Genomic DNA, 14,265 nt, shown 5'->3' with positions numbered 1-14,265 from the left:
AAAAAAAAAAAAAAAAGCCCAGCGTCGTGGTATGTACCTGAAGTCCCAGCTACTCGGGAGGCTGACGCAAGAGAATTGCTTAAGCCCAAGAGCTGGAGGTTGCTGTGAGCTGTTAACACCATGGCACGCTACCCAGGGCGATAGCTTGAGGCTCTGTCTCAGAAACACAACAAAACAAAAAAATAGTAATCAAATGTCAACAGAGTATTAATGATCCAGATGAATCTGAGGTGAAGCAAGATTTCAGAAGCCAAACCATCAGGGGTTCCTGTTCAAATATACAACAACAGGCAGGAAGACATAGCACAACTTCTGGGTGGCTTCTCTCAGCAGACATAGGAAGACGGTCCCACGTCAAATAGAACATAAAACAAGCATATCCTTATTCTGCCTTAGGATCAGAGTAGACATTGGTAAAATCTGTGGCTAGACTCATATTTGCAAAAGAGAACATTTATTCTAAAAATCTATATACACTGCCAGAGAGATGCCATACTAAAGCAGCACTCTCAGGAACGTTCTAGTGAGCCTTCTCTTATAATTGCCCGAGCAAGATTTCGTGCAAGAGCAAGTCTCAGCATTTCCACCTTGGTGGCCTCTATGTCGTCATCCTGCAAAGCAGAGAGAACCAGCATGAGGCACAGCAGGAAGGGTTCCTTCTTTAAAGTTCCTAGAATCGACTCAGCACCCAGTTGTCATTGTTTGGCAGGCCCAGGCTGCATTCATAGCACAGTGGTAACGGCGCCAGCCACATACACTTGAGGGTGACATAGTGAGAGTCTGTCTCAGAAAATAAAAAGGGTGGCACCAGTGGGTAGGGCGCTGGCCCCATATACCAAGGGTGGTGGATTCAAAGCCAGCCCTAGCCAACTAAACAGGAGTGACAACTGCAATAAAAAATAGCTGGGCATTTTGGCAGGCACCTGTAGTCCCAGCCACTCGGGAGGCTGAGGCAAGAGAATCACCTAAGCCCAGGAGTTGGAGGTTGCTGTGAGCTGTGACACTAGGGCACTCTACTGAGGACGACAAAGTGAGACTGTCTCAAAAAAAAAAAAAAAAAAAAAAATTTCGGGCGGCGCCTGTGGCTCAAGGAGTAGGGCGCCAGTCCCGTATGCCAGAGGTGGCGGGTTCAAACCCAGCCCCAGCTTAAAAAAAAAAAAAAAGCACACACACAAAAAAAAAATTCCTAGAATTGCCCATTTTTTTCTAAAAGGTAGTGTGTCAGTTAAGGGAGAACTAAGGTGCATGAGTTTGTAAGGAGGGAAAGGGAAGGAGCCTATTCCCATCTCCCTGTCTCCCCCCTGTGGAATTATCAACTAGAAGTTAGACCTGAAGTTGCTGGGCATCAGGTTCATGCTCTGGCCTTTGTGATGTCAAGTCCTCCAGACACCGCATCAGTTCATATGTCTGATCTGCTGAAAAGATCACCTGGAGAAGAGACGCTGCTTTGCTCAGCTGCCCTCTAGCAAAGGCCTGGAGTGCAGGCCCATGCTCAGAGAAGTTGTGAACACTGGGTATAGAGAAGGTGCTACAGGGGATGTGCACACAGGCACACATATGCAACTGCTACACAACTGAGCACCACAGGGATTACGGAGGTAGAAAAAAATCATCATTGACTCAACTTTTACCTGTTTCTGTTCCAAAAGGGGCAGGGCATCCGTTAGAAGTGTCATCCAGAAAGAGCGAGGGGCAATCTGAGAAGTCATCAGTGACAGGAGAAGAGAAGCGGCATCAACAAAACGCTTCTCTCCGTATAATCGGTGGAACTCACGGTACTTCCCTATTAACAAAGAAAGCATGGGGTCACTCACCTCCACATTGTGCTAAACGGCTCAAGTGAAATCTACAAAAGGCCCCCAGGGACAGGTGTAGTGTCTGATACCAGCAATCCCAGTGTTTTGGGAGGACTATTCAAGCACCCTGGACGTTAGAACCCATCTCTACAAAAAATAGAAAAAATTAGTCTGGGTGGTGGTGGGTGCCTGCAGTCCCAGCTACTCAGGTTGAGGCAGGAGGATTGCTTGAGCCCAGGAGTTTGAGGCTGCTGTGATCTATGATGATCATGCTGCCCTCTAGCCCCGTAGAATGAGACTTTGTCTTCAAAAACAGAACACAAAAGATGGAGGCAGACATAACAATGAAATTCTAGATCCCTGGACACAACAGAGGACAAGGACATTATTGAGACAGCTGATGTAATCAGAATTATGGATTGAGTATTATATCAATGGTGGGTTTCCTGATTTTGATTTTTTTTTTTTTTTAAGACAGAGCTTCAAGCTGTCGCCCTGGGTAGAGTGCTGTGGCATCACAGCTCACAGCAACCTCAAACTCCTAGGCTGAAGCTATTCTCCTGCCTCCGCCTCCCAAGGAGCTGGGACTACAGGTGCCCACCTCAACGCCTGTCTGGGTTTTTTTTTTTTGGTTGCAGCCATCATCATTGTTGGGCAGGCCCGGGCAGGATTCGAACCCACCAGCTCAGGTGTATGTGGCTGGCGCCTTAGCCGCTTGAACCACAGGCACGGAGCCTTTTTTTTTTTTTTTTTTTTTACAGTTTTGGCCGGGGCTGGGTTTGAACCCACCACCTCTGGCACATGGGGCCAGCACCCCACTCCTTTGAGCCAGAGGAGCTGCCCAATAACTATTATTTTTAGGAACCAAAAACTCAAGTATTTAAAAAGAAAAGGGAAAAATTCTCCAACTTACTCCCAAATTGATACCTAAAGAACTGACTGTACTTGCTTTGACAGCACATACACTAAAATTGGAACATACAGAGACTGGCATAGCCCCCTGCACAAGGATGACACACAAATTCATGAAACATTCTGCATTTTTACTCTAGTGGGAAAACTGTTAACAATATTGGCCTTCACAAAGATTTTATAAATGCCAGGCACAGTGGCTCAACGCCAGTAATCCTAGTACTCTGGGAGGTTGAGGCAGGTGGATTACCTGAGCTCAGGAGTTCAAGACCAGCCTAAGCTACAGCGAGACCTCATCCCTAAAAATAGCCAGGTGTTGCGGCAGGCAGTGTAGTCCCAGCTACTAGAGAGGCTGAGGCAAAAGAATCCCTTGAGCCCAAGAGTTTAAGGTTGCTGTTAGCTGTGATGCCACAGTACTCTACTAGGGGCAACAAAGTGAGAGACCCTGTCTTAAAAAAAAAAAAAAAAAAAAGTATGAAGATGACTCATTGGGACCCAGCACAGTAGCTCTTGCCTGTAATCCTAGCACTCTGGGAGGCAGGTGTAGGTGGATTGCTTGAGCCTGGGAATTTGAGACCAGCCTGAGCAATAGCGAGACCCTGTCTCTACTAAAAATAGAAAAATCATGGCTCGGCACCTGTAGCTCAAGCAGCTAAGGTGCCAGCCACATACACCAGAGCTGGCGGGTTCAAATCCAGCCCAGGCCTGCCAAACAACAATGATAACTACAACCAAAAAAAAAAAATAGCCGGCTTGGCACCTGTGGTTTAAGCGGCTAAGGCGCCAGCCACATACACCTGAGCTGGCAGGTTCAAATCCAGCCTGGGCCTGCCAAACAACAATGATGGGTGCAACCAAAAATAGCCAGGCATTGTAGCAGGCGCCTGTAGTTCCAGCTACTTGGGAGGCGGAGGCAGGAGACTCGCTTGAGCCCAGGAGTTGGAGGTTGCTATGAGCTGTGACGCCAAGGCACTCAACCCAGGGTAACAACTTGAGGCTCTGTCTCAAAAAAGAAAAAGAAAATAGAAAAATCAGCCAGGTGTCATGATGCATGCCCTGTAGTCCCAGCTACTAGGGAAGCTGAGGCAAGAGGACTGCTCAAGCCCAAGAGAGTTTGAGGTTACCATGAGCGAAGATGCCATGGCACTACCAGGAGTGAGACTCTGTCTCAAAAAAAAAAGAAAAGAAGAAAGCTCCATTGGTAATTGCAGCAATAACAAATAGGACCTGATCAAGCTAAAACTGCCCAGCTAAGTACACAAATAAAGCAAATGGACAATCTTCAGAATGGGAGAAGATACCCTCCTGTTATGAATCTGACAAAGGGTTAAAAAACCAGAATCTGCAAAGAACTCAAACAAATCAACCCCCATTTATCATTGGGCAAGAGACATGAACAGAACTTTCTCACAAGATGATGGATGAATGGCCAGAAAACACATGAAAAAAATGCTCATTGTCCCTCATCATCAGAGAAATGCAAATCAAAACCACCTTGAGATACCCAGTGAGACTAGACCGTATCACAGAGTCCCAAAGCTGCAGATGCTGGCACAGGTAGGTGTAGAGAGAAGGGAACACTGTCACACTTTTGGTGAGATTGCAAATTAATACAGTCTTTTTGGAAAGAAGTATAGAGAATTCTCAAAGAGCTTAAAGTACACATTCCATTTGATTCTACAATCCCATTACTAGGTTTCTACCCAGAAGGAAAAAAAAAAAGACGCTTGTACTAGAATGTTTATATCACAGCTCAATTCACAATCCCAAAAATGTGGAAACAACTTAAGTGCCCATCAACCCATGAATAGATTAATAAACTGCAGTATATGTACACCATGGAGCACTATTCAGCCATAAAGAAAGATGGAGACTTTACATCTTTTGTGTTTATCTGGATGAATTTAGAAAACATCCTTCTAATGAAGTGCCACAAAAATAGAAAAGCAAGCATCCAATGTACTCAATACTATTATGAAACTTGTAGAACAACTACAGGCTTACACGAGAGAAAAACACAACTAAATTCAATGGGGGAGAGGCTGAACACAGTGGCTCATGTCTAGCACTCTGGGAGGCAAAGGTGGGTGGATTCCCTGAGCTAATGGGTTTGAGACCAGCCTGAGCAAAGAGTGAGACTTGGTCTCTAAAAATAGCCAGGTATTCTGGTGCGTGTCTGTAGTCCCAGCTACTCAGGAGACTGAAGCAAGAGAATCGCTTGAACCCAAGAGTTTGAGGTTGCTGTGAGATCACAGCACTCTACTGAGGGTGACAAAGTAAGACTCTTATCTCAAAAAAAAAAAAAAAAAAAATTAAATTCAAGGTAGTTGGGGGAGAGACAAGGGGATTCGGCAGGCTCTCACCTAACAAGTACAATGTAAGGGTACTACAACTCAAGACTTTACCTAACAAATGCTAACAATGTATCCTAAATGCCTGTACCCTTATATTAACCCCAAAATTAAACAACAAAAAAATTTACTGACTGACTGAATAAAGAATAAAACAAGGCAAAATGTAAAGTAACTCATCCCTTAATACCACGTGGCACTGATTCCAGGAACCCTGTGGATACCAAAATCCAAAGATACTCCATCTCTTATATAAATGAGGGAGCCTTTGTATAGAACCTACCCAGATCCTCCCATGTACTTTAAATCATTTTCATATTACGCATAATACAATATGATATAAATACTAAGTAAATAGCTGTTACACTGTATTGCTTAGGGAATAATGAGAAGAGAAAAAGTCTAAAGCCACAGGTAGCTGTAGTGCCAGCTACTTGGGAGGCTGTGGCAAGGAGACACTAGAGCCCTGGAGTTGGAGCTGTGCAGTACACCATGATTGAGCCTGTGAACCGCCACTGTACTGCATCTAGCCTGGACAGCACGGTGAAACTCAAAAAAAACAAAAGTCTACATGCTCAGTACAGATGCAACCAACCATTCAGTTGGTTGATTCCACAGATGCAGAACCCTCAGGCATAAGGGGCCAAATGTATATGGGAGCTCCTTATTCTTTATACTATTTTTGCATTATTTCTCTAAGTTTGAAAATACTGGAAAATAAAATGTTACCTAAAACTGTGCAAAGTCTGGGACATTAGAGTCTATATAGTTTGGATTTTGGATTGAACAGGAAGGAAACACTTGGAGAAGTCTAGGATGACCCCTCCAATCTCTACAACTGTTCACTTATACCAAAGGTCCAGGAGACAGAACTCAGAGAAACTCACCCAGGAAAGTGAGTCGGTCACTGAGCATCATGGCTGGCCCCAAGTTGTCAATGAGGTCCAAATCAGAAAAGCAGCCTCGCTCACAGTAGTCCCTGAGGAACCTGCAGCCCAGGTCCAGAGGAGATCAGAGCAGCAGTCCCAAGCCCACTTCCTCAACCTCCCAAACCCCAGAAAACCAGCATGCACAGCACCCACCTATCTGACACAAGGGTGGCAAAAGCAGCATCTTTAGCACGGATGCTCCAAGAGAGGGCAGAACCCAGGCGATTGTTGTGGACAGCTTTCATGGCTAAGATCTTACAAATGCTACGAACTTTGCAGGGAAAAAGAGAAAAGGTGAACTCTTCACCTCACAAATAACCATTCCTGAGCCCTGCAAGGTTAGGATAGACCTTCCCACAGCCTCTCCATGGGCTCTAAACACAGCTAGGTAAGCAGAATTAGTGGCATTTGGGCTCTGCTAACTGTGTCATGACCCAGCACAGTGGGACTGGCTATATGGCCAGATGTGATTGCAAGGGTGACAACATTTTTTTTTTTTTCCACAAAAATATTTTTGTTTCTCCCCACATACTGGCTCCTCCATTATCTGCCTCGATGTCTAAAACCTCATCCTCCTTTAGGTCTTGAACATCGTATGCTTTCAGAGATGGTCAAAACATGTGACTGCCACTAGGCAATCATAGCTCAGGTTTTTATCATTTGACAGTGAAGCAGAAGGGGCAGACTGGTCCATCCTTGTTCCTCTCCCTGTGCTCTTCTAGAGCCACCACTAGTACTGCTTCTCCTCAGAGTCAGGCTTAGCCTTCAATAGCCATCCTGTGGGACAGGGGCACTCAGCACTGACTCCAAACCTGACCTTGCGAAGGAAATAGAGGAAGTGACCTGGGGCCTTTTCTAAAAGTGATCATGTTAGTGATCTAACATGCTAGATCTCCTCTTGGTCCTAATAGATCCCATGTTCTCTTGTCTCTCCCTGACAGCTGTCCCATCAGGTTTACCTGCTCACATCCACCACCTGCCTCTCCAGTGTGGCTGGTGAGGAGGTGGCAAGAATGTGGCCTCAGGGCTCCCTGACTCTCATATCCTACAGAAGATAGGCTGGGAAGAGGGCCAGCTCACCTTGTTCAGTCATCTGCCGCTGCTCACAAATCCGCAGCACCTTGAGGGCTTTCTGTTCGGTGTTCAGAGGGATCCGCTCAATGTGCAGCTCCAAGGAAACTCGGCCCAGCTCAGGGCAATAATCAAAATAATCCACACCCAGCTGCCACAGGCTACAGGTGGCCGAGGAGGACACACATGAGGGATGGTGAGCCCAGGTGTCACCCTGGGGCTCTGGGGCCAGGTACCTAAGGCTCCTCCTCCTTGGCCCCTCTGTAACATGAGGAACCAGAAGAACAGTCCAAACTCAAATGGCACCCCAGCATACCCATACTCATAGGGATCTTCCTACCTGTGATGAGCAAACAGTCCTGAGGCATATTCCAGCAGGAGGAATTCTCTCATGTTGGAACCAAAACTAGAATAAAATGCAACATAAGACCAAGACTGCTGGCCACGTCCACTCAATGGCCCCCTTCCTCAACCCAACGTCCCTCCCAGGCATTTGGTTCACCCCCACCTTTGAGAACTTGGTGATGGGGAGAGGAGAACTTGGCTACTTACTAGAGGTTGTGGGCTTGGAGGAGCCTGCAGTGGTACAGCAGGTCTGTCAGATGGGCCACAAACCACCAGTTGCTCAGGGCTATGCTGCAGATTCAGACACCAAGGTAAGAAGGAGAGTCAGGGGCAGAGACCAGGTTCCACACCAGCAGGCCGTGAGCAGGAACCCCACACACGTCCTGTGCTTCAAAAAGATGGGAGTGATATCACTGCAGATCTGTTAGGGTGGCTACTACCAAAATGTCAAAAGATAGCATATGTTGCTGAGGGTGTGGAGAAAAGGCGACCTTTGTACACTGTTAGTGGGGGTGTAAATTGGTGCAGACATTCTGGAAAACAGTATGGAAGATCTTCAGAATATTAAAGCAGTCTCACCTGTGGGAAATAAGATCACTATCTCAGCCAGACAATATAGCTCGCACCTGTAATCCCACCACTCTGAGAGGCTAAGGTGGATAGATTGCCAGGCTCACCACTTTGAGACCAGACTGAGCCAGAGCAAGACCTCGTCTCTTAAAAAAAACTAGCCGGGTGTTGTGGCAGGCACCTGTACTCCCAGCTACTTTGGAGGCCGAGGCAAGAGAATCACTTAAGGACCAAATTTTGAGATTGCTGTGAGCTGTGATGCCATAGCACTCTACTGAGGATGACAAAAAGACTGTCTCAAAAACAAAACAAAACACCGTCTCAGATATCTGCACTCCCACGGTCACTGTGTCATTATTCATGATAGCCAAGAACTGGAAATATGTCCACTGTGATGGATGAATGGATAAAGAAAATGTTGCTATATGGTTATATTCACAATTGAACATTAGTCTTAAAAAAATTCTGCCCTGGTAGGGCGCCGGCCCCATATGCCAAGGGTGGCGGGTTCAGGCCCAGCCCCGGCCAAACTGCAACAAAAAAATAGCCGGGTGCTGTGGCGGGCGCCTGTAGTCCCAGCTACTCGGGAGGCTGAGACAAGAGAATCGCTTAAGCCCAGGAGTTGGAGGTTGCTGTGAGCTGTGTGAGGCCACGGCACTCTACCGAGGGCCATAAAGTGAGACTCTGTCTCTACAAAAAAAAAATAATAATAAATAAATCGGATTTTATAAAAAAAAAATTCTGCCCTGAGGGGCGGCGCCTGTGGCTCAGTCAGTAGGGCGCCGGCCCCATATACCGAGGGTGACAGGTTCAAACCCGGCCCCAGCTGAACTGCAAACCAAAAAATAGCTGGGCGTTGTGACAGGCGCCTGTATTCCCAGCTACTCGAGAGGCTGAGGCAAGAGAATCGCTTAAGCCCAGGAGATGGAGGTTGCTGTGAGCTGTGTGATGCCAGGGCACTCTACCGAGGGTGATAAAGTGAGACTCTGTCTCTGCAAAAAAAAAAAATCTCAGTCCAAGGGCGGCGCCTGTGGCTCAAGGAGTAGGGCGCGGGTCCCATATGCCAGAGGTGGCGGGTTCAAACCTAGCCCCGGCCAAAAAAAAAAAAAAAATTCTGCCCTGGGCGGCACCTGTGGCTCAGTAGGTAGGGCGCCTGACCCATATACTGAGGGTGGTGGGTTTGAACACGGCCCTGGCCAAACTGCAATAAAAAAATATGGGCGGTGCCTGTGGCTGAAAGGAGTAGGGTCCCAGCCCCATATGCCAGAGGTGGTGGGTTCAAACCACCCAGCCCCAGCCAAAAACTAAAAAAAAAAAAACCAGGGTTATTCTGGCGCGGAACGGAGCGGGGGCGGGCGTAGCTAGCAGGTCGGCTGCAAAGCGGGGGTGCAGCTGGTTTCCCCCCGACACTCCTCCCCCTCACGCACCAGCCGCACCCCTCCTCCAGCCGGGCGACCCTGTTCAACTATCCCCTGCGGCATGAGCCCGGGTGGCTCCGGGCGCCCCCCAGCAGACCCCCCCATCAAGGGCAGCCATCAAGGCTCCCAGGGGTGAAGTGACCGCCAAAGAGGCAGCAGCTGCTTCCCCGGTGAAGGCCAATGGACAGGAGAATGGCAACGTGAAAAGCAATGGAGACTTATCCCCCAAGGGTGAAGAGGAATCGCCCCACCGTGAACAGAACAGATGAGGCAGCCGGGCGACCAGCAATGCCATCCAGCCAGCACCCCCTAGTCAGGGAGCTGAGGCAAAGGGGGAGGCCCCCCACAAGGAGACCCCCAAGAAGAAATTCTCTTTCAAGAAGCCTTTCAAATTGAGCGGCCTGTCCTTCAAGAGAAATCGGAAGGAGGATGGGGGTGATCCTTGTGCCTCCCCACCCACAGAGGAAGAGCAGGAGCAGGGGGACATTGGTGCCTGCAGCCACGAGGGCAGTGCCCAGGAAGGGAAGGCTGTTGCCACCCCCAAGAGCCAGGAGTCCCAGGCCAAAGGGGCAGAGGCTAGTGCTGCCTCCAAGGGAGGAGACACAGAAGAGGAGGCAGGGCCCCAGGCTGCAGAGCCGTCCACTCCCTGGGGTCTGGAGAGTGGCCCTACATCAGCCAGCGCTGAGCAGAATCTGGGTGGGGGCAGGTGGGTGGTCTCTAAGCTGCAAAAACTGCCGTCCTTGTGAGGTCACTGCCTGGACCTGGCACCCTGGCTGCCTTCCTGTGCCCAGAAAGGGGCTGTTGCCCCTCCCAGCCACATTCCCGCTCCTCCTTTCCCTCCTGTGGATTCTCCCATCAACCATCTGGTCATCCTCTTAAGGCCAGTGGAAGATGGTCCCTGACAGCTTCCCAAGTTAGTTAGTGATGTGAAATGCTCCTGTCCCTAGCCCTTCCCCCTCTCCCTGCCCTACCCCTGGAGAAGGCAATTGTTGGTTTTCTTCCCCAGTTCTTTTCCAAGTAGATTTTGTTTACCCTGTTCCCCAAAACCCTGAGCCAGAACTGGAGTGCTTACACTCCCAAACCTTGAGCGTCCAGCCTTTCCCTGCTTTTAGTCTCTTGTGCTGTGCCTAGTGGCACCTGGGCTGGGGAGGACACTGCTCTGTCTAGGTTTTTATAAATGTCTTACTCAAGTTCAAACCTCCAGCTTGTGAATCAACTGTGTCTCTTTTTTGACTTGAAAAGCAAGTATTAGGCTTTGGGGCGGGTGTGGGGGCAAGGTCTGTAATGTGAAACAACTTCTTGTTGTCTTTTTTTCCTCCCATTGTTGTAAATAACTTTTTTTTTTTTTGTGGTTTTTGGCCGGGGCTGGGTTTGAACCCGCCACCTCCAACATATGGGACCGGCGCCCTACTCCTTGAGCCACAGGCGCTGCCATGTTGTAAATAACTTTTAATGGCCAAAACCCCAGATTTGTACTTTTATTTTCACCTAACTGCTAAAACCATTCTCATCCACCTGGTTTTACTGTAACATTTGCAAAAGGAATAAATGTTGTCCCTTTAAAAAAAAAAAAAAATAGCCAGGCATTGTGGCGGGCACCTGTGGTCCCAGCTACTCCAGAGGCTGAGGCAAGAGAATCACTAAAGCCCAGGAGTTGGAGGTTGCTGTGAGCTGTGACTCCATGGCACTCTACCCAGGGCGACAGCTTGAGGCTCTGTCTCAAAAAAAAAAAAAAAAAAAAAAAAAGCCCTGATAGAACGCACTCAACACTGTTATCAGACAGCAGATTCAGGAAGGCCAGTTCCTGAGAACTACAGGCAGATACACCAACAAAGCCAATGATGGTGTATCTATGTCTCCAGGCAAGGACTCTCCATTCCACTCACAGCCTTGTGAAAGGAACACTGACACTAAACTTTTTCTCCCCAAATCAAGCATCAATTTTTTGAAGCCGGGAGGGCCAAAGAAGAGCAACAGGTAGCAAGATTTGAGAAAGCCCACCTGTGGCCATTCCCAACTTTCTTCCATACAACACCTACTGTCCAGGCTGCACAGTAGGAAAAGGATATTCTTCCTGTTGCTGTTGATAAAGAGATAAGGTCTGGCTATGGTGCCCAGGCTAGATTTGAACTCCTGGGGTTAACAGATTCTCCTATCTCAGCCTCCCAAATTGCTGTGACCTCAATTAATAATGTTTGACACTCTTTCTTGCCTTGCTGAAAGTTCAGTGCAATGACAGAACACCCTTTTGGGGAGAGGGTGGGAAATTCTGAAAATTCCTGGTGGTTCAGCAGCCCTTTCTCACTGGAGTGAGCTTGCTGGGAGGTGCTGTCCCTTATGGTGCATATGCATAAGGTGCAAAGAAACAGGCCTGCTAGAGTCTTCTAGATTGTAAATATCAAAGTCATTTCCTGCAATGTTATTTTTTTTCTGCAATGTTATTTTAAATCAATATCCACGAAATGGAAAATTATAAATATAGTAGCCCTCAAGCCCCAGAAAGTCCTCAAACTCATCCAGTGAAGCCTCTATCTACACGCATCTGGCCAGGTAGGGGAGCAGGTGCTGATTTGAATGTGTTTTCTCCAAAATTCTCCTGGTGCCAATGTAATAAGTTTCAAGAGGTGGGGACCTTTAAGGAGTGATCAGGTCATGAGGGCTCTTCTATCATCAACAGGATTAGGTGCCTTTCTATAAAGGGACTTGAAGAAGGGAGTTTGTCCGCTTTCTGCCCTTCCGTCTGCCATCACATGAGGAGGCAGTGTTCAAGGTGCCACCGTGGAAGCAAAGAGCAGCCCTCAGCAGACACCAAACCTGCCAGCACTTTGATCTTGCTTGGACTTCCTAGCCTCCAGAACTGTGTATTCATGCTGCTGAATTGTACACTTACCAGCAGTTAAAGTGGTGGTGGGACGAGAGTCCTACCTGCACTCCTTGATCACTTGGTGGATATCAAACTCAAAGGCTGCCATCAAGATGTTGTCCAAGGGTTCTGGGCTGCTCTCGTCACCCAGAAATAGGTCCAAGCTGGACTGTGGAAAGGGGATGACCCACTGAATCCCCAGGTTGGAAGCAGAGACTCAGAGGGGCAGACAGGGCTGCTGAATAGGGAACCATGGAAAAGGGTGGTGGATTCCTTCAAAAAGGACCTTCCTCTTCCCCTGGGAGGTTCAATTCAAAGAAGCCACATATGGAGCCCATCAGGGAGCCACCTCCTCTCCTCACACGGAAGGCACTCACCTGGGCGTAGAAGTGCAGATCAATGGGTTTTACTGTGGGATGAGAGTACAGAAGCCGAGTCACTAGGAAATGATACCAGTTACTCAACAGCTCCTTTTGCTCTAACAAGGCAGCTTCATCTCCCAGCATAATCTAAGGAGAAAGATATTTTCGCTGAGCTCTGTCCTCCTCTCAGGAGCAACTTCTCTAGAACTCCTGATCTCAGTGAGGGCAATTGATTTCAACTAGACTCTGAAGCCTCTTTCTCCTTCACAGCACAGTGACAGCCCTGTCCAAGGAAGAGCAAGCTCTTGCCATGGCTGTGTTGGGTGCCACAGCCCCAGAGGGAAGCCAACCTGGCCACAGACCTTGCAGAGAGACTCCAGGTGAGGACTGGCAGCAAATGTGCCGTCCTGGAGGTGCCGCTCACATTCCTCATGCCAATGCTGCCACTTCAGCTCCAGCTCTGTGAGTGTCTGAGTGTTGCCAGGCTAAGGGGAAAGATTAGCCATGAAGACACCATTCCACCCAAATCCTTTGCTTACCATATTACCCATCCCCCAGACTGAGCAGAATGAGGCTGCTGCCATATACACTGAGAATAGGCATTGTCCTCATCAGGTCCCCCAAGATTCGGCACATGCTTGCAGACGTGGGGCTGGTGTCAGCTTCCTTGGAGAGCATCTGTCGGGCCTCGTCAAGCCGGCCCTGCAGCACCAAGACGGTCACCTAGAAGGAAATCCAGGACCAAGATGTTGGTAAGAGGCCCAGTCCAGCCAAGGGGTGGGAAGGCCAGTCCCCTTCAACCGGTGCTTTCTTTTCTTTTTTTTTTTTTTTTTTTTGAGACAGAGCCTCAAGCTGTCGCCCTGGGTAGAGCGCTGTGACATCACAGCTCACAGCAACCTCCAACTCCTGGGCTCAAGCAGTTCTCTTGCCTCTGCCTCCCAAGTAGCTGGGACTACAGCTACCTGCCACAACGCCCTTTTTTTTTTTTATTTGGTTGCACCTATCGTTGTTTGGCGGGCCCCAGGCTGGATTCGAACATGGCAGCTCAGGTGTATGTGGCTGGCGCCTTAGCTGCTTCAGCCACAGGTGCTGAGGCCAACCTGTGCCGGGAGCCAAAATATATCACAAAAATGCCCCTTGCTATCTTGATTTTACGAGCAAACTATTCTCAGGAATTCAACCGTAAACAGCAATGGTACTTTCCCCTTGCGTATCTCCTCAAAAATGCAACCCCCGCCTTAGGGTCCTTCTCCTAGTAATTTTCCAGAAACTAGCCCCCTCCCCGCCCTGTTAGGAATAGCCCTTAGTTACTTCCTCGTTTGTGTGCTTATAAGCCCAGCTGAAAAATAAACTCGATGGAGCTTGATCAGACTCTTGACTTGCTCTCATTCTTTCGTGTCTCTTGTCCCCTCATTCAACTGACCCCTTTGTTTCCCAGGTCCCCATTGAATTCCCCGCGGGCCGGGGCAATTGGTGCCCAAACGTGGGGCAAGGGTACGGGGGTGTCACGGAACGTTGCTGCCAGTAAGGGTACCCTTATCATTGGATTGCCGCAACACGAAGGTTGTGAGTGAAAATCTGCACTGTGATCGCCGCGCCACAAGAAGGACATGAGTGAAGATCCGCACCGCGATCGCCGCAAAATTGC

The 14,265-nt window shown here is 48.5% G+C and overlaps 1 protein-coding gene, 1 non-coding gene and 1 pseudogene across 7 annotated transcripts in view; 2 read left to right on the top strand and 1 right to left on the bottom strand.

The window, feature by feature from the left end:
- Positions 1-436: 436 nt before the first annotated feature.
- The window catches only part of NUP85 (nucleoporin 85), a 37,654-nt gene continuing 23,825 nt past the window's right edge, over positions 437-14,265 (bottom strand). For 5 of the 6 annotated variants that reach the window (XM_053570939.1, XM_053570941.1, XM_053570940.1 and 2 more), the window contains 12 exons: positions 13,206-13,340; positions 12,980-13,102; positions 12,633-12,764; positions 12,318-12,424; positions 7,612-7,695; positions 7,400-7,465; positions 7,069-7,220; positions 6,142-6,259; positions 5,947-6,047; positions 1,632-1,783; positions 1,330-1,428; positions 437-611 (listed from right to left, as the gene is read on the bottom strand). In XM_053570939.1, coding sequence (XP_053426914.1) covers positions 510-611; positions 1,330-1,428; positions 1,632-1,783; positions 5,947-6,047; positions 6,142-6,259; positions 7,069-7,220; positions 7,400-7,465; positions 7,612-7,695; positions 12,318-12,424; positions 12,633-12,764; positions 12,980-13,102; positions 13,206-13,340 — 1,371 coding nt within the window. In that variant the 3' untranslated portion in view covers positions 437-509. The remainder of the gene's footprint in view (positions 612-1,329; positions 1,429-1,631; positions 1,784-5,946; positions 6,048-6,141; positions 6,260-7,068; positions 7,221-7,399; positions 7,466-7,611; positions 7,696-12,317; positions 12,425-12,632; positions 12,765-12,979; positions 13,103-13,205; positions 13,341-14,265) is intronic. The other variant, XM_053570944.1, reaches the window with a different exon arrangement.
- Positions 2,738-2,841, top strand: LOC128571382 (U6 spliceosomal RNA). The gene has a single exon (XR_008375809.1). It is a non-coding gene; the product is annotated as a U6 spliceosomal RNA (small nuclear RNA).
- Positions 8,335-12,311, top strand: LOC128570190 (MARCKS-related protein-like; annotated as a pseudogene).

The sequence above is a fragment of the Nycticebus coucang genome, chromosome 18 (assembly GCF_027406575.1).
Source record: "Nycticebus coucang isolate mNycCou1 chromosome 18, mNycCou1.pri, whole genome shotgun sequence".
Classification (NCBI taxonomy): Eukaryota; Metazoa; Chordata; class Mammalia; order Primates; family Lorisidae; genus Nycticebus; species Nycticebus coucang.
This window is presented reverse-complemented; position numbering and strand designations above follow the sequence as displayed.